The 27,647-nt window shown below is 36.8% G+C and overlaps 1 protein-coding gene across 1 annotated transcript; it reads right to left on the bottom strand.

The window, feature by feature from the left end:
- Positions 1 to 24,840, bottom strand: LOC124281312. The gene is made up of 6 exons (XM_046717335.1): positions 24,826 to 24,840; positions 23,980 to 24,095; positions 19,290 to 19,384; positions 16,985 to 17,102; positions 10,599 to 10,648; positions 1 to 4,562 (listed from the first exon to the last, which is right to left on the bottom strand). The coding sequence occupies exons 1-6, from the start codon at positions 24,838 to 24,840 to the stop codon at positions 4,465 to 4,467; spliced, it is 492 nt and encodes a 163-aa protein (XP_046573291.1). The 3' UTR covers positions 1 to 4,464.
- Positions 24,841 to 27,647: the final 2,807 nt, after the last annotated feature.

The raw sequence follows: 27,647 nt of genomic DNA, 5'->3' as shown, positions 1-27,647 counted from the left end.
TGATAAAACACTGCACCTTTAATGATTTTTAAAGCCGATCAGTACAAAGATAGGCAGTTTGCAGATTAAATATTTAATCAACATGATCAATTGCACAGGAAAAGATATTGCACGAGATCTTACTGTGACCTTAGAGGTCAAAGATCCAAAAGTAATTAATATGATGAACACATGCACATTTGTCAAGATGAAAAGAAACAAAATAAACCATGACATTGTAGTTCAGTCAAGTCACTGCATACCTTTGTCACAAATATTTTACCTGGATTATATCTGAAGAACACAACATAATGTAAAACTCTTTTAACCTCTAACAAGTTCCAGTATGCAACAGAAAACTAAATACCTATTTTTTATAATTCTTTAATGTATCAGTTGCCATGCTGAGACATTTGAGGAATGATGTTATGTATAAGTCTTACCATTTATGGAAATATTAAGCAATTAATATATGATTTAAAAGCCCTTTTTAATATGACACCATATCATTGCTTTCAGTATGCAGTTACAGGTAAGTTATTTTAGTCAGCGGGGTCTCAAAACATATGCAAAAACAGATCCTACAGTACTGTAGCTCACCTGGGTATTGGTCAATGGTTAACAAAGACATCCGAAATGTGCTGCCAGCATTGCTATTCAAATATGAAACCAGTGACTAAATTAATACTATATTTCTTAAGCTTGATTAAAATAAATATGGTAAAAGCACAAATTTTGGAACAACATAGGTCAATGAAAGGATATCAAAACATTTATAATTTCAGCTTCTCGCTCTGGCAAAATTGTTGCTGTGCCAAGCGCATGTCAAGATCAAAATTGGAAATATACCCCAAATATGGAACCTACATTCCCACTGCTTAGATCAATATGGAAAGTTTCAGCTTCATTGGTCCAGAGATTTCTGCAGAAGATGCTTAATTTGCTTAAGAGATGACCAAAGCTGATGCCAGACAAACAGCCAATGCATGAGCTAACTTGACTTTCAGCCAGGTGAGCTACGAACTAAGAAAAGGTAATATAAAACATGACTACAAATAAGGAAATATGCACATGGAATCAACTGTACTTCAATGGTTCTGATGATGATGTTTTAGTTAAAATCAAAGGCAGTTTTACCCAAATATGTTGATCAATTCGCCTGGAATGTTTGTGTTTTTATACACACATATTTGGGCTCTCTGTCATCATGTGCAACAGCCACACACATTTGTTCACAGATCATGCACACATTGAATGATTAGTCTTGGTGCACCAGCATGACCATGTGTCTTTAATTCAATGTTAAGTTGAACATTCTCAAGGTAACAATTTAACACTGATGTATTTTAGATTACAGTGGAACAACATTACAGTCCTCCCTCGATGAATGAAATGCAAAAATAAACCAATAAATATCACATCCTGTGGTAACCATAGTAACAATGTAAACACCAACCTAACATCATCATCAATGAAGAAAAGAATGTTTAGTTGTTTCATAAATACAAATGAAATAAATACATAGGTTTTATACATTATCACATTGTGTGTCATTTTGTTCAATAAATATCCCCAAAGGTTTAAGCATATCCTCATTTAATTAAAACTAACAATCTTACAAAAAATATCTTCAACAAATGTTTGCTTGTAACTCAAACAATTACTCTTCTATGAAATATGTAACAACACCTGTGACTACTAATGTCCAACAAATTCTATAAGAGCAAAACAAAATTGTTTTTGTTATTAAGCAACAGAGGCATATCTGTACTATAAAATACTGAGAATTTAAGAATTGGCAATCATGTTGTCCGAGTTCTCCACTGCAGTGCTTGACAACCCTACATGGAATATGTTGGTAGGCACCTAGGGCTGGTTTCCATAGTTACGGTAGCATCATGGTACAGTACACTTTCTCAATGTTTTCTTAATGAACACATCGATAACTTGAAAGCATTCATCTATGGTCTGGATGCTGTTCCAGATGAAGGATAAGTATCTACTTGTGTTATGATAAATTCTGAAGATGATAACAGAAGATCCATGAGATGCTGTACGTCACACATGACTTGCTCTGAGAACTAGCTGTTATCACCTCAACAGTCAATGACACAGCCAGTGACACGTCTATTGTCACATTTACAATCAGTGACAATCGTTGTCACCTCCTTAGACAACAACACAGTTGTGACTGCCTGCACATATGACGACGGTGCAGTCGTGATTGCCTGCACAAGAAATGACACACTTATGATGTCTGGCAGTGTGGTATCAACTTACGTTCAGCTAATGATGGCGACATCTGCTACACACGCAGCATCGTGTCATCATAACCAAGCTGTAATAACCAAACGTATTACCTATTAGGCAAAACCGAACAAGTAAATAAGACTTTTTGGCTTTTCATGATGGATTACATTGAACTTTCTGCTCAGAAACAAAATATTTGTAGATTGCATTTACTTTGAAGTAGGCTTTTAGAATAAAACCAGTTGTGTGATAAAGAATGAGTGAATCAGGATAATAGCAGAATTAAACAGCGTTTCAGTTATGTGTCTGCATGTCAGATAAATTCAGGACAGACATTTGTCACTTTACTGACACCCACAGCGCAGTGCTCACAGACCAATTATCACAAGTTTGGTGAATTTGGTATAAGCACCAATGATGAGCATATCCTTACAGTACCAAGGGATGCAACTCTGCAATGTAATTGCAACATCATAGACCACCTGGCAACCTGTGCCTTGGAAGAAACTGAGAAATGTTTAGGATAAAAAAATTCATCTTTCTTGGCATGAAGAGTAAGGAAACAGTCATTTCTTTTGTTACAATCTAAAAGTAGATTATAGTACTAAAGAAAATATAGATTTCAGTACTAACATCAAATGCCTTGCAACCCTTAGTTGCGTCTGTAAGATACATATACAGGTGCTCTTGGACTCTTATTTACATCAAGAATTCCTGTAGGTTAGAAAAACATGTAACTTACAAACAGAACACAAACCAATAAAAGCATATACATTTAAATTCTCCACAGAGATGATAAAATAAATCTATACACTCAGCAGAAGTCTTCCTCACATATGGCTCATGCTGTCACCATGTAGAATATATATCCTATCCAGGAGAGACATGGAGTAGATCTATTCACCATAATGTGATGCTGTATAGCAGATAGTCATGGTGTAATGTGTCTTGAAGTATATACAGATTCCAAGATGGACTCCTTGGACGAGTGATAGAAATGGTGTCCTTTTATTCATGGAAATGAGGAAGAGCTGCCATCATTGGCTGGCTAAGCTGGCAATTTATCATACATTATTTCATGACAAGAATTGATGAAAAATGCTGGTAGCCATTTTTATAGTTCTATCCACTTTTGAAGGGGCATTTTTCACTATTATATTACCAAAATAAAACAAATCGGTCAATGACATGTAAAATGAATTATCCTGGAACCCTGTTTCACTCAACAACAGGAATCCTTTTTGCAACTTATTCAATTATGGAAACTGTCTAATGGACCATGAATACAAGTGTATCGGAAGGACAATATCATTGACACTATTGAGCTGATAATGGATAAAAAGCCATGGCATAATTTTCAAAATATTCAGTAGCAAAATTTCAGATAATGAAAACAAGAACCTGGGTGATAATTGATGACAGTCGCTTCCTCACAGTGAGACAGACATTGTGCACCATGACTATCGAACTATAGAAGTCTATGATACAGAATGCACACGGCCAGCCCTTGCTCCTCGCTCGTTAGGTATGTGCCTATTCCTGATGACTACACAGGAGCTTAAGTGGATGAGGAAGGACTGTACATAGAGTTACGGTGATCAGTACCTTTCAACATATTCACACATCGCACAGTGCCTACAACCCAGGGTTAGCAGCTCTGTGCTTCCAGGTGTCCATTCATTGTCACTTGGGTTTGGCTAGGCTCTACTATACACTTGTCATTTGCATTCGCATTCTGTGAAGCAGCTTCTGATAAATCCACAAGTTTCTGGTACTCATGGCAGTCCACATCACTGAGAGTGTCTGGTTCTATAAGCTGATCATAATTTGAGCAATCAGTGTTTGATTTGCATTCGGAACTACCACAAACTGTTTCTTCCCCATTAGGCACAGTAGCACCCTCATCACATGGCCCACTTTCTTGCATATCCACACTGTCCTTCTCAGGGGCAATGTTGTAATAAATTCTATCACTATCTTCCACAGTGCACTGTAAAGTGTCCGTCTCCGTGGCTAGAATTTTGGCAGTGCCACTCAACACGTCCTGTACATCACAGTTCTGAGACACGGAATCAGGGTCCTCACTGGTTAGCGGGGGGTGCAGTGGCTCGGTTAAATGCATCTCCTGCAAAAGGGGGGTCTACTCCCAATTCTTGAGCAAGTTTTTTCTTGTCACTAAAGATATCAGCATATCTTGGGAGACCATCACCGCTGTCCCCCATATCGCGTTTACAGTCACGGATTTCCTCGTACTCCCGATTCACAGATCTTGTTGGTTGTCTCATCGACACACGTTCCTCTGGTGCCTTGGAGTTCGGCTGCCTCATCAATATCTGAAACAGAGATCAGTGGAAATTAAGTTTGAGTATGCTTTGCTCAAAGTGTAAGGAATTGAATTATTTTTCAGTGGAACAGATGGTCAGACCGAGAAGGAAGGGAAAGAAACCAGCCTGAACTAAGGGACTACAGTACACAGATGTGAAATAAAACATAATCACTGGTACAAAATCAATTCAAGGTCATCTTGGGTTATTTCAGGACAATATTCTTTTATTGCACAGTTAACATTTCTTTTCAACGGTCCAATCAGGCTTGTGCTCAACAGTGCCTGAAATTAGGCTGTTAACTACTTTCTCTGTTGTGCAAATGATAAAATGACACATTATCTGGCTCTTAGATAAACATACTGAAAGAAAAACACTCAAGACACCCAACATCCCCAAATCACGAACAGTACTTTATATACACAACATTCCCAGTAAATCTAAAGGTAATTGTAAGTGTAAATTTAACATGATTCTTAAATTCTTCTCATGAAGGACATTTTCATGCCATCTAGTCTTTATTCAATGACTTTTCACGGTATTTTCCAATTTACGTCCCTTTAAAACAAAACTCATAAGTCAAGGGCTTTTTCTTGCAAGACACTTTGCCTAATGGACCTCCATCTCATACATCAGAGGAAGCCTGTTAATGCAAACATAAGAGAGCATCCCACCAATAACATACATTCTGTTGGCAGCTTTTAAATGGACCAAACCACATTGTTTGATCCGGACTTATTTCCATAACTGACACATCTTCAAAATCATGAGGGACCGTGTCAGAGCCCTAATGATAATTCCCCCTTAGTTTCGACCAAAGTTGACACAAGAAGAACATCTTCCTGAGTCTTTCTTGGGTTCAAACAAGTATCAGAGAGTAGATCACAGAATCAAAGAGATTCTCAGGAATTCTTTGTCAGGATCAATGTGGTAGTAGGTCATTATTAGCTCAAGAAATCAGCTATTTTGTCCGATGCTCTTGGGTGACAATGTAAGCATTGAGATATGGGATTATCATGTTCATTATTGTAGTCGTTTCACAAAAAAGGACAGGATATAAAAGAAAACTTATGTTTTGTAAATTATACTGTTTATGGGAGAGTGAGTGTGTTTAGTTTTACACCACTTTTAGCAATATTCCAGCAATATCACGGTGGGGGACACCAGAAATGGGCTTCACACATTGTACCCATGAGGGGAATCGAATCTGGATCTTCGGCGTGATGGGCGAACGCCTTAACCAATAGGCTACCCCACCGCCCCTATACTGTTTATGGTCACCTGTTGACTGTGGAAACGATGATTATCAGTAGAATATGCACATTAATTCTACTCTATTCATTGAACATAAGATGATTCAAGTCACAGAAAAAGAATGTCACTGAACAACACTTAACTGTCTACGAGACAGACCTACACACAAGACAGACCTACACACAAGAAGAATGGTCTGAACTCTCTACAAGTGTGCTCATGAAAAGATGCCTTGCATAAAGATAAGGACTTGGATAATCCCTTGGGATAATGTGGGGATTCATTCACCTGATGAAGGAGCAAGAATTAACTCTGAAACATGTCATGTATTTATGTTTGTCCAGCTTCTAAATGCCTTTCATGAGCTATAATTTCAGGTATGTTCCTTTTCCTTTTATCACCTAATGGAAATGGTTTTGAACTACTTAACAAGAAAATCAAACCCTGCCACCATGAGGATACTGAATTGGTTTGTATGTCATGATGTCATGTCCCACACAGATCTGTTCATGAAGCCTTGTTTAAGACATATATCTAACAAAGAAGCTTCGGGATCCTAGATGAGTGAGTGAGTGAGTTTAGTTTTACGCTGCTTTTAGCAATATTCCAGCAATATCACGGCAGGTGAAACCAGAAAGGGGCTTCACACACTGTAGCCATGTGAGGAAGCAAACCCACTTTAACCACTAGGCTACCCCACCGCCCCGGATACTACATGAAACCCATAAAGTACAATATCAGGGTATGAAACTCCCAAAAATTTCAGCCAGACCACAGGGCTGGTTAGATGTAAAACTTGCCAGCCCTGACCAAAACTTAACTGCCCACAAAATATCTTCATATACATGTCTAAATTGTAACCCAACCATCGGGCAGGTGAATTTGAGAATCTGGCAGTTCATGTTGAAAATAACCCGTCCCGGGCCGTCGGGCAGGCAGGTATTTTGAACGCTGACAATATGCAGCCTTAATTAAGTAATTACTCCAAAGTCTGAGTGAAATAAGACACCAAATGTAGATGTTTACAGACAATATATCTAAGTAATAATAAATATGTTTTTTACACTCAGCATTATTCCAGCTGTAGATTGCTGGATCAGCCAATTCAGTGATTGACGTCATGAGCTCCAACTACGCAATAGGGATACGACGACATGACTTAACAAAGTTACTTAGCCTGACCACATGATCCACTGGCGACAAGCATAGGTTGCTTGGGATGAATCCCCACTTGTCGTAACAAGGATTATGTCAGGATACAGATCCAAGCAAGTATTCAAATTTTTAAATGTTAGGACAGATTACGTATGCCTGCAAATGCCTACAAATATACGTGTTCCATAGTTTCAATATCAAAGAACTAGCATTTTTTTCCAAACATGAAACTTCTTTGATGGGCCTCAACTGTTTGACTATACATGCCAGGCACAATACCAATATCATTTATTCAATCAGAAATACCACCGTTCTGTAGCATCAGTGTTAACAATGGACCGAACCAACTGACTCGATCTAGTCATCAACTGTATCTATGAACACTACATCTTTCCCAATAAAAACACCCCAAGAGTAAATGCTACAATAATATTCTCATTTAAATCACCGGCTTTAAACTAGATTCTGTTGATGGGGAACAAGGCTTTCCTCATGTCTCCAATAGACCAACCACATTGGTATCAAAGAACATGTCAAAATGCAGAACATATAACTTGTATAAAAACTGCGAGAATATGAGAGAGTTCTGTTTGGTGAACAAGAATCAATCAAAATTTCATTTCCTTTGAGAAGCGGATCACAAATCAATCAACAGTTTAAACATGACTTTTTGACACAGATCACGCAAAAAAGTCTCCCACTAGGCATCTGTGGAATTTGATGGGCTATTCCTGAAAGATGGATCTTCATTGAATATCCATGTCTTTGTCCTGTAAAACTTCATCAGGTAACATTGATACCCCATCATATTACAGCATGTACATCCGAAGTATCTATGGCGGAGCTATAAACCAATGTTGACTGAGACCTGTTTGGAAGAACTACATCATCTACATGGGCGACAATCATACAGCTGCGTAATTCAATTTCAGCAAATACTGTTTCATTCATTCCGTTGTACACTTAACCTTTTGTAATCAAGTAAGAAACGATGCAGATGGAATGGCAATGTGTGTGTTGAGGGTTAAACAAATATACATCCCATGTTCTGAAACCACAAGTATAACCAGACCTAGACTAATGAAAAGCCACAAAGCATTTAAAATGAAAAAATGTTGAAAGACCAGGAGCTGGATTTAGATCTTACTATCATTCCTTGCTTTAGTAAAAAAATATCCAACAAATGGCGGGGTAATTCACTGGTTTTCAGTTAATCTTTAAACGTTAATGACATAAAAAATACCAATTTACATTTGTACAAAAGTTTCTGCTCATGCATGACTACATGACTACGTGATTACAAAGGTGACCCTATGAAGAAGTTATCTCCAGCAACCTGTGCTTGTCATAAGAGGTGACTAACAGGACCAGATAGTTAGGTTCGCTGACTTGGTTGATGCCTGTCATTATGTCTCAATGGCATAGACTGATGCTCAGTGTCAATCACTGGACTGTCTGGTCCACACTCAATTATTTACAGATGTCATGCAGCTTGAATATTGCTGACCGCAATGTTAAACAACAAACAAACAAAAATCCCTCAGAAAACTGTTAACAGAATAACATTCATGTTTATTGTTAAACCTTTCTTTTTCTACTTTGAAAGAAGGTTCATTAAAAAGTCCATGAAACTTGCTTGATTTTGATACTGTTACTTTTAGAAATGTTATGGTCAGTGATGGCAGAGTAAAGAATAGCATAGCAACAAAGTTCGAAAAAAAAAACCCTTTCAAAGCCACTTTAAAGCTAGTTTTCATTCCCTTCTGTATGTAGCTGATCCCTATGAAATCTTATGTACTTTAAAGTATTTTCTTACCACAAATAGCTTTCAGCCAGTCGGACCCCTGTTTTAAAAACTCTCTTTGTAAAGAAATGTCAGTTGGAGAAAAAAGACTAGCATTTTTATGAATCCATAAAAAACATCAAAACAAGAAAATGCTTTAACGTTGTACCTTCGCCAAATCTGTTTCAGAAAGCAGATGTATGGAGTTTTCATATGATATTTTTTATATTTTAAAACAGAAGCCGACAGCTATTGACATATTGGGAAAAGGGTTGTACATGATGAATCAAGGGAAAGGCTACACATTTGTTTACTTCAATACTTGGAACAAAAAATGCACTTTAGCCTAATGGCTCTTATCCTCAGATTATTCTTTCTTCTTATCACCATGATCACTTTCTGAAGAAAGAAAATTGATGAACTTCTAAATACAGGAAGCTTGGATCAATTGATCGAGGTTTGATGGTCACGAACAATATAGTGTATCACTCATAGAGAAGAAATATGGGAGACTGATTTGTCTCAAAAGTCAATTTCTATTAGATCATGTTTTAGGTCAGAGCAAACTTCTTATTTAAAGAATTTCAATAGGTTTACATGCAGAAGGACAATATAGATCATAGAGACTGATCATCAAAGGAATATCACGTGATTATTGATAAATACTAGAGAAATAACTTAGAGTATAAATGACTGAAAGAAATCAACATATTGTACATCAGTGGTGAGTGAAGACATATTTAAGTATGGATTACCAACAAAACACTGCCCTGAACATACTTTAGGACCAGCCCATGAATAAAAACCTCATCACTGTATCGTCTGAGTAAATTTAAACGTTATTTCACCACAATAGTTCACCACACCACGTTATTATCCATGACACAATTTTTCATATCGATAATCATTAATAATGATTCTCATCCACAATATTTCTAATTATCAATCTTTTTAGTAGGCCATATTGGCAACACATCTTTATCACATACATTGAGTAGATTGAGTACATACACTGAGTATCAAATGGATGACCCAAGTATATAACTGAGATGGGAGGGGCAAATGTTCATTAAAATTACAAGCAATTGAAAAAACCCCAACCAACCTTTAAACTGACAAATGTATTGGGAATGTTGTGCCCTATTTCATCTAATAAATTAAAACATAATGAAACCAATTTTCAATTTGAAAATGATGTCAATAACAGTATGAAAAGCTCACATGTTTTCCAATTCATGGATGTGGAGATATTACATCCAGTTGCACTGACAAGGATCACATAATTACAATAGACAGAGCTTGTTATTTAGTTCACTAGACCAGAACCCTTTTTGTGTACCATGATTATTATTATTTTTTAAAATTCTCACACAAACATAAATCAATAATGTTATACCAGTATTTTTTTTAGTTTACTTCAGCTGACATATCACAAGTTGTCACTGCACACATTACTTAAGGAAGAAGGGTAGAAATTGACAGATGGGACACATGTGTGTATAAGTTTAACAAGAGTCATTAGGAAATGATGTACCACCAGGTGCACTTTTGTATGGATTGAGCCAGGAATAAGATGAGAAATTATGCAACATACCACATATGCCATTCTGTAATAGACTGCTTTTCAGCAGGCATATACTTACTGACAGAACTTAACAGAATTGTTATAACCTTATGCTACTATTAACACATAGAAAAGGTCTTTGTAAGACATTTCCCAAACATTACTCTCTACCAGACTCCATGCCCTTTAGCAGAATTTAGTTGTTATACATAAGCCAAAATATATTTGACAAAACCCTGGCTTCAGACAAGAGTATTAATTTACAGACTGAATGTTTGTAGGTCATTACCTTCAGCAGTTTCGTATATGTGGCTGCCACTATCACACACCACAGGGCACCTGCAATGAAAACACAAATGTTGTACATATCTGATACATTTTTTCATGTGATATTAATCAAGTACATAAGTTGTTCTCACTCATTGTGGAAACTATTAACATACATTCATTCCACTTTTAAACTGTCTGCTTATATAAAAAAAAAACAACCTGACAAGGTGAATCAATATTCATGAAAATCAATCATACACAAGTGTTTACATATATCCAGAGCAGTAAACTATGCGTAAACCTACAAATCCCACTGTGTGGTTTCAAACAAGCTCTCTAATCAAAGCTTACAAATATTTCCAACACACGCAAACTCGATCCTTGAGATGAACACCCTTCAGATTAGGCACAGAAACACTACAATAACCTAGGCAGGGCCAACAGTAATGGGCCCGGTCAACTACAAATACCAGCGCTGCCTTACAAAAGTTCCAACCAGGCTTACGAATACAGACCCTTGGAGATTGCATTAGACCAATTTGTCATCACTATCTACTCTTATTCACACCTTCATTAGTGGTGTCTCTGACGTCAATTTGTCTTCACTTGTTTTTTCGGAGAAAATCCACTTCTCAAACACTTGAAAATTCAAGTCAGCTCTCAAAGTAATTTCAATACACCAAAGACAGATTAACTACATCAGCTTTCGATGAGAATGTCTGAACTTGAAGTCAGGGTGGTTGAATTAAATCACACTACTGGTGGGTCTACACAGGAAGCACTGACAGGAATACAACTTCCTGACGACGTGTACCTGACAACAACACAGATGATGTTCTGTGTTGAGCATGATAGTGTTAAAATAAAGGCATTTAGTACTGGCTTAACCTTCACAGTGGTAACAGTGAGTTGAAGTGAGTGAGTGAGTTTAGTTTTATACCACTTTTAGCATTATTCCAGCAATATCATGGCGGGCTTCACACATTTTACCCATGTGGGGAATCGAACCTGGGTCTTTGGCATGACGAGTAAATGCTTTAACCACTGGGCTACCCCAACGGTGAGTTATAAAACATATAAACAGTAGTACATGTACTTCAGTTTTATCAAAGCGTATCAGCTTGAAGTGAAACGAAAGCCCCAATTGAGTCAGGTGTTGATCAATGAAAGCCGCAAGTATGGCTATGGTGCTAACAATCCTTGGGACATTCTGGGATTCAAACTCCTGATCATAAATATGCCTTTTACACTTGCTACCCATGCACTCCAGTTAAAACAACATGCTGGAGAACAGGGCTTTTTTGTTACTATTGGTCTGGAGACAAAACAGTTGGAACAGATCGCGTAAACGCACCATGCTTCGCGGCTCACTGAGAAGCATGACTTTCCACCTGCGGTCAGACCACGTGCTCTTGACCACGTGGGAAACGGTCAAATCGGTCAGTTGTGTACAGGTTATGCTTGGGTTAAGACGTAATTGAGTTTAGACGTCAGTTGAGTTCCGGTTTCCCTTGAGTTCGGTTGTTTCTTGAGTTGGGTGACAGCTCGTCAAAATAGGATTTAGATAGACTGATATAAAGAATGTATTAGTGCATCGAAAAAGAAGCTCCATATAGCTAGCTGCTATAGAGCTAGATACTGTAGATAGTAGAATTTAAGGTATCACATTAAGTTTCTTGCCTCATTAGCATTTGTTATAAGAGATTCATGTTAGTTCCCCATTTGTATTGTTTGAATTATTTCATCAGTTTAATCAAGAGAGTCACGTTTAGTTCCCCAAATAGCATATTTCGATACTTTAATTTTAGTAAGTTTAGATTTCAATTCCACTGCGCAACAACTATATAATTCAACCAACATCACTGGAAGCTATTACTGAAAACCTGTGGAACCTGATATCTATGTCTACATGCACCCAGTGCACATAGAAGCATTTCCAATTAGTGTCTGACTAACCTTTACTTTTCCACATAACACTGATCTAGGAAAACACTGGATTTCTCTAAGCTATATGTGACATACCACATCCCTTCGTTACGAGCAATAAGCTAATATGCTTTCTTGAGCTTGTCATTACCAAGATGTGAGTACTGCCAGATTAAGGTTCCTATTAAGTTTTTCAGCAATATAATTACTTCAGAGATCTGAGATTTGGGTTATTTAGACTATCTTAGGCATGTATCATGTCTATGTTTCAACATAAGTATATTTATTGGACCAGGGAGCAACCTCTTTTTTTGTCCAGTGCAACTAGGTTTTCATATGAACATGCACCTGGTGTGTTCCTTAAATCAAACCCGTGAAGGTCCGGGTTAGAATATTGATCTTCAGTAACCCATGCTTGTCGTAAGAGGCGACTAACGGGATTGGGTGGTCAGGCTTGCTGACTTGGTTGACACATGTCATTGGTTCCCAATTACGCAGATCAATGTTCATGCTGTTGATCACTGGATTGTCTGGTCCAGACTCGATTATTTACAGACAGCCGTCATATAGCTGGAATACTGCTGAGTGTGGCGTAAAACTAAACTCACTCCTTAAATCGACTCCAGAGTAGAAATGTATCATATTCATTGTGTCCTTGGCTCCAGATATTATTTTGAAGTTATAAGCATTTAATCACAAGTCATACTTCTAAATAAATATACAGTTAGTTTCACTCCCTCCCATATAGTGGTGGTGTGTGGTCCTGTGTATAGTGCTTAGGTCACAAATCAGTTAAGTTAAGCAACTTTGGCCGCGGAGAGTCCTTGAATGGGTAACCGTGTTTGGCAGTTTGACTCCGAAGAGTTTTTAAGACTTCAGTCATGTCCCACAATAGGCAAGTGAGTTTGTTAAAAATTGCCTCTATTCATCCAGCAGAAAATGGGTACCCAGTGGGATAAGTCGTGTGACTATTAACCTTCTAGCACCTCACAGGCATCTTGGGTTATCCGGGGTAATAATAATCACATTGTGCACTTTGAGCTTCCTTATGTATGGAAATAGCATTATACAAATGCATTCTTATTATTTACAGCAGAATTTTTAAAAACTTAAAATGCTGTTACAAGTGACATCTAATTTGTATCAGGTTGTATGCTGCCCCTGGTGTGTAACAAGTTGCATTAACTCAAAACAGCGATACACATATCTAATTTACAATAAGCGAGACACAGAGCTATTTCAAAGCATTATTTGCTGAGTGCATGTGAGTGTGAAGCCTGCTTTCAATCAATAGAATACCAGCACAAATCTGTCAAGTAATACAGGTATCTTATTTGAAAAGGATACAGTTAGGTAATAATTATGTTGTTGGGTTTTAAATTGTTTCATGCATATTTGTACGCAAGCAACTCAAATTAGCTGGGTAATAGTGATTAATTTTGCATATCTTATGCAAATACGTAGCTTATCTGGATCTTTGTGTGTCAATACAAAGTGAATGGAGGCTATGCATGTAGGGAGGAAACAGAAGTGCAAAGTAGCAGAGTGAGTGAGTGAGTGAGTGAGTGAGTGAGTGAGTGAGTGAGTGAGTGAGTGAGTGAGTGAGTGAGTGAGTGAGTGAGTGAGTGAGTGAGTGAGTGAGTGAGTGAGTGAGTGAGTGAGTGAGTGAGTGAGTGAGTGAGTGAGTGAGTGAGTGAGTATGGTTTTACGCTGCTTTTAGAAATAGTCCAGCAATATCACTGTGGGGGACACCAGAAATGGGCATCACACATTGTAACCATGTGGGGAATCAAACTGGGGTATTCGGTGTGACGAGTGAACGCTTTAACCACTCAGCAACCCCACCGCCCCAGAAAGTAGCAGCTAAAGTCTATGTCAAAGTATGAATGATTACATTTGATGGTTTGCACTGTTAAAATCTATGACTATTTAGCATCCACAAGCCCGAACTGGGATCTACAGTGTTATAATATGGACTGTTAGTTGGGATTACCTGACCAATTCGAAGTCTACCTGACAGACTAGTGCCTAAAGGCACAGACCACTGTCAGTTTCACAAGAAAATATTAAAGTTTCTTTGCTACTCTTAGGTTTAGTTTCAGTCGTGTTACTACAGCCAATGAAAGTCTTCAAGCCATTGTTACTTGAAAGACTAGACTTGCAAAAGTCCCTAAAGCCATAATTACTAGTTTAAATCATAAATAGTAAACATAAGAACATGCTGTCCCTAAACAAGGCTTGCATCCCTGTACTATCTGCTTATCTAGACTGGATATTACAACATTAATGGACTTATCATTCAGTAGAATCTGGGAGCAAGGCTAGATTCAAGTTTACTACATGTCTTTTGGTTAGTTTCTACTTTCAATACCTTTGCAAAATATGACCTAAAATAAGTGGTATCAAGCGTTTAGGAATCATGATGTTACTATAGTGATTTGAATGTAAATCAGTGCTGTCAAAGTAAGTATGGCAGTAACAGATATCCCGGGTAAATACATATGCCAAGTATATAGAAACACTGCTGTTATTGGACATGAATGACAATTGAAAATAATATGACAGAAAATATCTTTCATCAAAGAAACAAAATTTGTATTTTCTGAAGTGATTTCTTTAAGCTGCACACATATTTATCTCATAAATTTTTCGAAGGGAGTGGGTTGATGTTTGATCTGAGCAGTTATTTACTGAAGTATTTGATTGAACACACTCTTGAGTAACATGCATTAAGTTCAACCAGGATATCTTTTATGTTCCTAGGCCTCAGTATTGATTTTACAATGGTAGAAGATCAAATAATTCTGAAGGAGCTAATGCACTCTTGAGTTATTCACTGCTTAAGATCTTAGTGATAGAAATCAAGAAGAGGTAGAGGTCTGACTTGCATCATTTAATAACTTTCAAATGTTCAGAATATGTTTCCTGAACACAGCTATCGTAGACCAAAATACCAATACTGAACCTATATTTGAATAATCGTGATAATGACATTATTGTCTGAATGTAATTAAATTCCGAGGCTAATGTGTAAGATGGGCGGAAGGTGACCAGTCTAACCCTTGTCCATCAGCCAGGCTGTTATTTGGGAAAGCTTTTACATGCCAATCATCCCTTGAAGTGCCCATTTGTAGTTGCCATGTGTCTTAACAAGAGTTCACTCAGAAATCATGTGAAGGAGCTATGGAATATGAGCCCCCTGTGTCTATTAACTTTGCATATATTTCATCAGTCGGCCATCAAGGCAAATTTTGGTGGTCATGACCGTTAACGGCAGAGGAAGAAAATCTGATAACTCAAATATCTCTCCTACAATATCAAGACATAATGGCAGATCACAATGTCTATGTCAAGATATGTACTGGTACTCAAATGTTGGCCAATAATTATACGAGTATCAGTGGGACATTACATATGTTAGGAGGATGTAACTTGTCTCCACAGAGAGCCCATGGTTCCCAGACCTTTGATTTAACAAGACTAAACATAGTCCTACATCTTGTTTCCATAAAACAGACAATCTTCCCTTCGAAGGTCAAGGTTCTCATCATACCTTTACCTATCACCAGCGCAAAAATGTTTTTCAACATTAAAACAGTCAAACTATGCACCCTTAGTGAGAGTAAATTAAGGGTGGTAATATACCAGCCAACTTTTCCATGTGTGTGTGCATGTGTGTGTGTGTATGTGTGTGTATGTGCCACCTATATTTCATATACAGCTATATGACAGAGGCCTGTCTATAACCAAGTCAGGGTCACACAATCCAGTGATTAATGCTGTGAACAACCGTGTCCATGCTGTCACGGTACTGACATGTCACTGAGCTTGACAACCTGATCCAAGTCGATGCTTTGACCAGCATATGTTGCTGGTGTCCTACTCAACCTATGAGCCAAGGATAAGCCAAACCATTAGTACATACGAGCCTAACCGTAAGTAGTGAGTGAGTGAGTTTAGTTTTACGCCGCACTCGGGCAATATTCCAGCTATATGGTGGCGGTCTGTAAATAATCGAGTCTGGACCAGATAATCCAGTGATCAACAGCAAGAGCTAACGAGTCAGCGAGCTTGACTACCTGATCACATTAGTCACCTCTTACGACAAACATGGGTTACTGAAGGTAAATTCTAATCTGGAGCTCCACAGGTTCATATTGATAGAAGTAATAGTATAGATAAACAAGAGTGAACATGGCCATAGAACATGGTGAATATGTTGGTCAGGGCCCATGTCAATATGTTTGTCATTTAACGCCACTCTCAGCAATATTAAAGCTATAAGATGGCCGTCTGTAAATAATCAGAAAATCCAATCCTGTGATTGAGCATGAGATCTACACCCCTGGGACATGATGGCTTGAATCAACCAAATCAGCTACCCTGAGCACACAATCTTGTTGCTCTTTCAACAAGCAGGGTTGCTGAAGACCCATTCTAACCTGCATCTTCATGGGTACCATGTCATTATGTACCAACCTTAGTTGTCTCCTCTTGTGGCAGAAGCTGATTGTGATGACTAACACAAGGATGAGGAGGGCGGCGGCCGTGGAGCCCAGGACGATGGCCAGGAACTTCTCATCTGAGGTCACTAAACCTGGCAACATAAACGTGGGGATCGTGAACAACAGTTAGTAAGTAGAGTATATCACATACAACAACACAGCTTCCTGAACAGCAATATTACCACACCCAAATAAAAACAGCAAAGACTGATTCTTCAAAAACATCCAAAAAAAATTTAACAGCCCATGACTACTAGCCAGGGTTGCATTTTGATTCTGTTTAAGACTAATTCTTTTTTTTTTTCAAATTCATCATTTTGACCTATAAGACCTTGAAAGTACATCAGTCAACTCTAAACGAAATTGAAAAAAATTGATTCTGTGATAAAAAAATCCCCACTTTAATTGCCTTCAATCTGAAGATGTTTCCTGACAACTTTGATTTATTTTTTCCAAAATTCAACATTTTACCTAAACATCCTTCAAATACGACTACAAGTCTGACTGACACTTAGGTCCAGACTTGATTATTTCGCTATAATATTATGTATACTTTAGTAGACATATAACCTTAAACCACAAAGTCCAGACTTCAGCTCCCTAGCAACATGAAGCTACCTTCTCTAATAGGCAGTTTTATGCCAGCAGCCCTTCTTAGAAGATTTTAGTTTTTATACACAAACCTTTGCAGATGGTTGTCCAGCGCAAAGAACATATGAAGACCACAGACCTGATTTTATGGAATTTTCCATGGCAACTTGAAAGTTAACCATCTTGTAAAACATGGCTCTAATCATTTTTAGGATTAAACACATGAGCATTTCATATTCAACTCAGTGGTCACTTGCATAATTTTTCCTTTTAAAATTTCAAATTGAGACAATTCAGAATGTTCCTCATTTTAATGTCACGATTAGACTAGACTGATTTTCTTGTTTTGCGGAATGAATGTAAAATTTCAAAATATCATTTGGGCAAACTTTCAATGCAGATTTTAAAAAACACATTGTTTTTGAAGTTAAGGAAAGAAAATATCTGGAAAATGTGCTTTTGCTGAAGAGAAATTCAGTAATTTCAATAAATAACATTTCCTCCTATTTCATTTAGTTTGCCTCTTGCTTCTTGACATATTACCAAGAGAGTTACACAAGAAACAAAACTCACTTGGCCTAACAGGGTGATGACAAAGTTCAAATTCCTCCAGGGTCATAAACAGTAGAAGACAATGCTAAGCTAGTCTCAGCTATACAATATACTGAAACCAGTATAAAAAGTATACACATCTCATCTCACAAAATCAATACTGTCTTGAAAAAACTCCAGGTCAACTGTGCTCCTGTTACACAGTAAATGCAGCAAGAGATAGATCACTGCTCATTTGGGACCAATAATAGTGAATCTGGCGTTGTCTAAAAGATGTGTCTGCCCTCAATGAACCTTTGTCTAACTGGTTTAATGAAACTATCAACATCCATGTACTTAACCATTTTTGATGCAACAGGACGGAAAGGTATTCCAAAATATCAAGTTCACTACTCTCAGAAACATGAAGTGTTTAGTCTTGATGAATAATTTGTCTGCAAACAGTCATCATGTTTATTGACAAAACCTTTGTGGTGTAAAGCTCTTAGATATCAAATTCTGATCTGTGACACATAATCTTGTGAGTTATCATGACTCATATTTTGAAGGCTTTAGAAAACCCGTTCTTGGTACCGTACCTCAGGCTATTGATCTTATGAGTGATTGAATGAGTGAGTTTAATTTTATGCCGCTTTTAACAATATTCCAGCAATATCATGGCAGGGGATACCAGAGATGGGCCTCACACATTTCAGTGAAATTTTCACCCATGTGGGGAATCGATCCTGGGTCTTAGGCGTGATGAGCAAACGCTGTAACTACTAGGCTACCCCACAGCCCCTCGATATTATGATATATTCAATAGATTATCTACTAAGATAAATCGACAATGGGCTGGACAAAATCGAGTGTTCTCCGTGTAATTCTTGAGTTGATTAATAAAACTGCAGTTTGAAGATAATAAAGGTAGGTTGAGATGCAATGATAATAAATAAATGATAGACACATTCAGTGTCTTTTCAAATTTCACTCAAATGTATCTCAAGCAAAGAATCAACATTTGGCCAAAAAAACCATGATTTTAAGTCTCCAAATTAATAGCTACACAAACTTCAAAACTAAATCCATGAAATAAGAAATCATTTCATTTATCCAATATTTGCAGACTTGATAATGCCATTGTGCGTGGCCCTCACCTTTAGCAGACTCACACTTGGTATCTCCAGCACAGCACACATATTCTATCCTGTATGTCACGGCTTCCCGCGGTGGCACCGTCACATAATCCAATCTGAAAATGTGAAACCAACAACATTTGAACAATGATTAACTATTCTAACAGCTCTAGAAAAATCTAAGATCTTGCAATTAATGACTGCCATTTCTAATCCGGAAACATCTAATTGAATGTTAATGATATCTGAATCTCCTGAGAGTTTCTCCATTTTATGTCCACTAATGCTTTGTATGTAAGACCTATGTGGCTGGAACCAGCTTCATTGAAGTGTATGTAAGTCCATGTCTCTCAAAGTATTTTTATATCTACCAGTTTTTAATCATAGTAACTATGTTATTTTACTTTATGGCTAGCTTAGTTGACAATTGCTGATATCTGAAGGAATGGTGTAAATCCAGCTAGGGTCCATTCAGGAAGCAAATACTGTAAGTCTCAATTGTCCCTAGTGTGGTGATCTACTCTCAGTTGTTGGCAATCTATAGCCTATTTTTATATTGTTTTGTCATCAGTAGTTCAAATGTTTTAGATTTAATTACTAGTGTTATATTTATATCTGTGATATTCTCATTGTTTTTACTGTCCTTCGCTGACAGGTTTGTATAACTTACCTTTCTTTATTATGAAATTATAACTTGTTTTTAGTCACGATATGGCTGAAATATTGCAGATGTGACTTAAAATCTTAACTCACTCACTAACTTCTTGCAGTGTACAGATGCAATGTCACTAAATCATCCACTGATATTGATCAGATTTGGGGATGCCCCTCATTCAAATACTCATGAGTAGAGATATGTCCTTAACATGCCATGTGTCAATTTCATGCTAATATATATCCCTGAGAATACCTAGTACCATCATTATTTGATCACGGTGATTAATAAACACCTGTCTATAATGTAGATAATTGTACAATGTACTCTACTTTTAGCAGAGATTTCTAATGATTATTGAATGGGAAAAGGATCCTGAATTATTACTTTGAAATTTAAGTGAGTGAGTGAGTGAGCTTTTATGAGGATCCTGAATTATTACTTTGAAATTTAAGTGAGTGAGTGAGTGAGCTTTTATGCAGCTCTCTGCAATATTTCAGCTATATGGGGGCAGTCTGTAAGTAATCAGGTCTGGACCAGACAATCCAGTGAAATTTAAGAGATGGAAAAGTAAATACTGTACATTAGAAACATTTTGGCTAGAAGGCACTCAGAATGTTACAGCCAGTCCGTAAATACTAGCAAATCAGGTTGAAAAACCTGATTGAAGTTTCATTCAGCACTTTATACTGTTCTTATTCACCAGTTTTTACACCAACATGACTTGCACTGTATCTTATGTACAGCGGTACACAGGTTGTTAACCGGCGTATTGTATCATGGATCACAAATTGTGGTACAATATTGTATCACTGTATCATTACATCACTAGCACAGACTTAAGGACTGCTGTTGATCTGGAAACCTAGCTTGACCTACCGGTACATGCTAATTCATAATGCTATTAGACCAATGACTGTAGATCTGTTAGCTGTCACTCATGTAGATATTCTTTAAGATATACTTTAATTCCTTGCATCAATCATATTGTAGTCAATAACTTCACTGAATCATATAACTTTCAAACAATGTTGGATCACAAATAAAAATTCATTCAATTCTATTTTCTACTATTTACAGGGAAACTATATATTAGCATACTGTATTAACCTGTAAGAAGATACTGACATAGGGTAAAGCTCTAGTTTTTGGAGTAACAGTACAGTGTGATTATCTGGGAAAGATCACTTATCCATCATGATTAGCCGATACACAAACGCTATCAACAGAATTCTGTCTATTTGCTAGAATCACTTAAGTAACATTCTGATTAGGCATATTCATGCATAATTCAATATAAACATGATCATTATAGGAGATCAACTCTTATTAACAGAACACGCAAGACTGATATCAGTGCATCCTATCCCACAATGCACTTCTCATGACTCACTTGTACAAACAAGGTCATTATACACCAGAAGCTTTCTGAAGTAGCTCGGCAAATGGAACTGAATGACAGAAACTCCTATAAAGCCAGCTTGAATACCACACAATGTGCGACCAAAGTATCTGTATTCATTGTATTTAGCGCCATGGGAGAATCAGGTATCTGTTCTTTGGATTCATCAATTCATCAAGATTAGAGTACAAATCCCATGGTTACTTTTTGCTGCTTTCCTGACAACAAAATTCATGAATTTTGAAGATGGGAGCTCACTAATGGAAAAATAAAATAGAATTTGTTACAGAATAAATCTGACTTCTCTCAGCCAATGACAACCCTTGCACTTACCATGGGGAGATTCAGACACTATAACCGTGACAACCTTCTCTTCAACATGTTCAACCTGGTGCACATTTTCAAATTATGGGGTCGCAAGAACGTGAAAAGCAATGACCTTATTGAAAATTTGTACACTATTTATTACTGGGGGATAACCTCATTGAAAAGACTCACTGTAATTTTAAACTCCACTGGCGCCATGCCTACTTGTGGCTTGAACATTATCCATTATGTTTTATAGCATGTAATGTTTGTTTATATTGATTCCAACCCTGGGAAACATCTTAGGTAATTTGGGGTATTCAGACTGACTTGATAACAGAGAAACTGTGCAGTAGATGTGTAAGGACATTGCACTATGTAAATCATGGTGAAAGTATATTGATGGTCAGCTTTCACAATATTTTATTAACATCATATTTTGACACATATATTTCTCTAACCAAATATTCACCAACATGATTACAAACTATATAAATAGATCTTGGTTGTTGCAAACAAATAGAAAACAGGTTTTTGACTTGGGAAATGTGAAATGATTGTCAATATAACAATACATATCTGCATGACAATATTGTATCAACAAAACACCTGTGAGTTACTGCATCAAGGCTAATCCTTTTCCCTATAATCAATATGTAGTCATTACTCTGCATGTCCGCACATCCATTAGTCAAGTGATTAATTAACAATCTGCTGCAGCCTGTTTTTAGCAAATGACATTTCTGGACCTGACTGCCGTGAAAAAGAAATGGTGAGAAAATATTTGCAAATTAATAGTGATTGAAGACGGCTCTTGATTCTACTGTATCAGAGCAATTAAACTCTCTCAAATTATCAACAATTCTTCAGCATCGTTTTATCCAAATGACCAGTCTTCATTGTCCTGTTGTATCAACACGGCACAGATGCAACAAAACAACATCCAGCTCCTAATTACTTCCTGTATTTCCAGCCCCAGTTGCTTGAAATCACCATCCCCAGAGCAATGAATAATTATTGATCCATATGAATAGCTCATAAATATTGATTTGTGTATGATATGTATTACTCGACAATACACAAAAAGGTTCGCTGCTTGGCAAATGTTCACTGAAACTCCCGAAGGGGCTGTGAAGTGGCAGGGCCCAGACTTGGCCGAATCTTGCTGTGAAGTGCCATGGCCAGGCCTTGAGACCAGTACATTATAACAGCCAGGCAAAAACAATTATATTTTGATGTCATATTTGTCTCATGAGGGAGCAAGTGAAACAAAGATAACATTGCTGCCATGTTTATGAGATGCATAAAAGCTGAGGGTTGGAAGCAAAGGCCTGGTTATTACTTGATATATCAGAGACAGTAAGACTGAATATTGATTCCAATAAACTCCCCTGCTTTCAAACAACCCTTTTATGTTGGCATGAAATGATTCAGCCAACTTGTATGATAAGACTAAGTCCTTATCTTGTCTGTGAAACTTAAACACTGTTTGCATGTCTATTTACCAGTATGCATGCTACCATTTTGTTGCAACTGGATTTGATTATTTAAGTTAAGTGTCTTAAGTGATTCAGCATTCTGAAGCATTTCAAAGGCAAACCAAGCAATGTTTTTTTGGTTTTATGCTATAATTAACAAAAAAACAAAAAACATTGCAGGCCTACAACAAACAACTTTTCCTAATTTGCTGATAATAGAATGGGTGGAACTGCCATAACATTTTTGAGTCAAAGGATGTCAAAGATTTTGAATTGTTGTCTACCTATAGTTCTTGAGATAATAATTCAATAAGGTGAGGTGAAATGGGGTTTAACATCGTACTTAAGAATATTTCGCTCATAGTTTGGGAAGTTGTTATGGTTGATGTATCTATTAATAAGAATTGGTTTACTTTTTTTGTCTTTTTAAACAATACATATGTACACACTTTGTGTAAATCCATCATGTGCCATTAGGAAGCCTTGGTATCAATGAAGAGAGGTTAACAAACACAAAATGTTTGATTTTAGAAATTAACTTTCAATATTGGTGTGATTTCATGCATTATTATATATATTAAAGCATTCCTTATGTCATATTTTACTTAATCAGTGACTGACTCTCTGAGCACTTGTCATTATAAAATATCGAGATTTGGGCAGACAACTCTGAACATCTGTTCCTTGTGAAGACAGTGATAGTTACCGAATGCATCAATGCATTGTGATACTTAATTGGTTACATACCTGGTATTTTGTGATGGACACAACTGGTTCCTTGCAGGATTGTTGCATGGGAAACAAACTAAGTACACACACATTTCAAATACCCTCCAGATGAAGCCTGTATCCCCATGATAATCAGCTTACCTATATTTTGTCCCGCAGTCTACTTTGGTGAGCCATGCCCAAGATTTATCCCAGTTGGAGCACGCTGCAGGAAGACGGCGCGTAGCACATGCACTTTCTTCGACTCTCTCTGGACACTGAAACAAAATGTGTACACATAGTAAGTTTTGACACTGTACTGCAAGATGTTTACATTCTTTAATGGTACACAGTACAATGATCAACATTATACTGCAAGATGTTTATTGTTTATACTCTATATTGTAGTGGTGTTCCAATTAATTGAAATAATCGAAGATTGGTCGCAGTGACCATACGACCAAGCAATCGATTACATTTTCTCATACTCGAACACAAACGATTTTGGAACTACTGGTTTAGTGTTTGAAATACTTGATGAAGGAACATATCTTAGCAGTTGTCAGGGCCTGAATCCGTGATTAATTCCTAGAAAACTCACTTCACTTGCTGAAAAGTCATGACTGAATATTTCTTGAAGACACTGGAAACTTTTTGTTCTGAACTTCATGACATAATAGTCAACACTTTAAAGTAGCAAGTTGCATAATTTTACACATGCTGTGAAATTAGTCAATGCAGTTTGCGCAGTTTCCAAATTAAACAAATAACAACAATAGAGAACCACAAGTTTGTTTCTATATACTTATCTGCAATAACAACTTAACCTGAATATGAAAATCTGAAAAATGATTGTAAACAATTGTTTTCGATGATTGCTCGTTGGTAATGAACCAATCATCAATTGTGAGACTTCAACCAATTCCCATCATTACTATATTGGTACACAGTACAATGATCAATATTGTACTGCAACACTTTTATACTCTATATATGGCATTGACTGACTTTGCATTGTACCATGTTTATTGTTTATACCTTATAATGGTACACACTAATCAACATTCTACTATAAATCTGTTTATAGTCTACATCTGTACATATGTCACTGACTGACATTGTATTGTAAGATGTTAATTGTTTATCCTCTATAATGGTACACACTTATCAACATTGTACTATAAATATGTTTATAGTCTACAACTGTACATATGTCACTGACTGACATTGTATTGTAAGATGTTAATTGTTTATCTTCGATAATGGTACACACTACAATGATAACATTGTGTGTGACAGAGGATATGGTTCAGTGGTATAAAAGTGAAAGTGCCATTTTCTGGTTGACAACGGCAGTACCATTATCAGACTGTGTTCCTGCGTAATAACCCAAACTTGTCAGTTGATATTATTTCCTGTAGACTTTAGTGTTTGGAAAAGTGTTTAAAGCTGCTAGACTGCAGAAAAGATTTTGTACACTCCATAAACATTGTCATAGCTCATGGCTGACATTTCCTTGGGTATATTTGTCTCATTACTTCACTGCTAACTACAAGGAAACATTAGGTAATTTCATGCAAAATTCATGAATATTCAGGAAATAAACCAGAAATACTTGACATCACTTCATAAACATCTGCAAGAACACTCTGACTTATGAGAGACAAGATTAAAAACATTGAATGTGCTGGAAAGCCTTGTGTTTAACAGTTTTACCTAAAACACTGCCATGTCTGCTGTTTACAAAGTTACCTCATTGTTACATAATTTGTGAACTCTGAACTTAGGAATATTATTTTTACAATCTGTGCCAAACATTTCTGAGCCTAATTACCTGACCATGAATTTCAACATCATTTTCAGTTGATTTTTATGTTACTATATTGATATGGATTAGCTGTGCTTACATGGCTGAATAGAAGTTTACATAACTTGGGCTTGGGATATGTTGCCAAAGTATTTTGCACACTCACAACTTATACTGTAATATTCTAAATATAGGTGCAGGGTTTTTCAAGACACAGAGAGATTCATCCATTTCCCACACATGTATAGCATGGATGCAGAGAAAACAATTATTTATCCGAGGGATGCTGAATAATGTATTCATCATCCCCAAAACTATAATCTCCTCTTATTAAAATAATTACCAAATCTTACAGCCCAGTGCACTACAACATTACATTATCTTACAGGTCCTTAATATTTCCTGTAAGACCGTAACCTTATTTATTATGGGTCATATGGACCCCCAGTTTTGTAAGTCAAGTTAAAAAACCTTGATGTATTTAACATTGAGAGAATGTGTCTACACCTCCACATTAAAAACAAGCATTACCAACCAAACATCATCAACATGCCAGACACTGTTTTTTTCTGGAAACATCTACCTTTCCTCGAACTGCCGACAATGCGACTATATTCAGTTGCTTCCACTACTTGTAATCCTGTAATAGTGGAGTTATTTTGAATATTGATCAAGAGCTAAACAATATATTGCTACAGAGTATATCATTACAGTTCCACAGACTACAAATCATAATGTCAAAATATCCATTTCAGATAAAAGATTGAATGATGGAATATCACAGAATGTGTTATTTCTTAAAGAAACATGACACATCATCTGGCAACATGCTTTAAATGTTTTTTTGAGCTGGAATGGTTCATAGAAGTGCTGTAAACTTGAGTTTGTGCTGTAGTCTGATTGTTTGAAAATGTAGTAATCAGAAGCAATTTTACCATAGCACGTCTTCATTTTCATTGAGATTGATAATTCAATAAGAAATTATTTAACCTGTTCAGATGTTGACATGTACTGGTAATTTAATCGCAAATAATATATAATGAACAATGCTACTTTCTAAATGTTACCTTTCAGTGTCATCAAACACCATGATATTTACTTTAGCCATTACGATTTTAATTTTTTAACTAACTCACTAACACTTTAATATAAGGAAAACGTAAACCCTGGAATGTTTAATCTTCACATTAAACCTTAATATTGAGATGTGCATCATAAATGCAATACTATGTATCAATACTGTTGCTTCAACCACTAGAGGTGTAATGATGAGGCAGAGATGCAATATGTATCCCGATAATAACAGTGGGATACGATTCGTATCCCAATATGTCATAAGTTCATATTCTCTCCTGTTCTGCAGGTGAATCAAAGCCCTGAATCATATTTAATTACTATTTCAGACATCTAAGATACGATACTGATATTTACAGCGAACCAGGCAATACCAGAGAATTTGCTTACACTTGTTCTTGAACAGTTTCTGTCACTATTCACATGTTTTACACATTATACACATACCAGTGACTTGTAATCTAAATTGATGTATTGTATCATGAGCCTGGTATTGGATACAATGCTGTACCGCCCTATTGTTACACCATAAAGATAAGAAGGCCCCATGATTCCCCTGAATACAAATTAGAAGTTGAAGCTGTAGAGAAAACAACTCAATTTTCTATACTGTAAAGCACAGCTTACTAATATTTTCTGAACAAAACCATGACAATCTTGGTTAGAATTGATCTTCAGTAACCCATGCTTGTCGTAAGAGGCGACTAACGGGATCAGGTGGTCAGGCTCAGTGACTTGGCCGACACATGTCATCGTATCCCAATTGCTTAGATCGATGCTCATGCTGTTGATCACTGGATTGTCTGGTCCAGACTCGATTATCTACAGACTGCCGCCATATTGCTGGAATATTGCTGAGCATAGCGTTAAACAACAAACTAACAACCAACTGAATAACACCACCATGTAAACAAACTATTGCACTTAAGTAAAATAACTGCCCAAAGTA

Source organism: Haliotis rubra, unplaced genomic scaffold (assembly GCF_003918875.1).
Source record: "Haliotis rubra isolate DU_JTF1 unplaced genomic scaffold, ASM391887v1 Scf282, whole genome shotgun sequence".
Lineage (NCBI taxonomy): Eukaryota > Metazoa > Mollusca > Gastropoda > Lepetellida > Haliotidae > Haliotis > Haliotis rubra.
The sequence above is the reverse complement of the archived record's forward strand: the minus strand, read 5'-3'. Positions and strand labels throughout refer to the sequence as shown.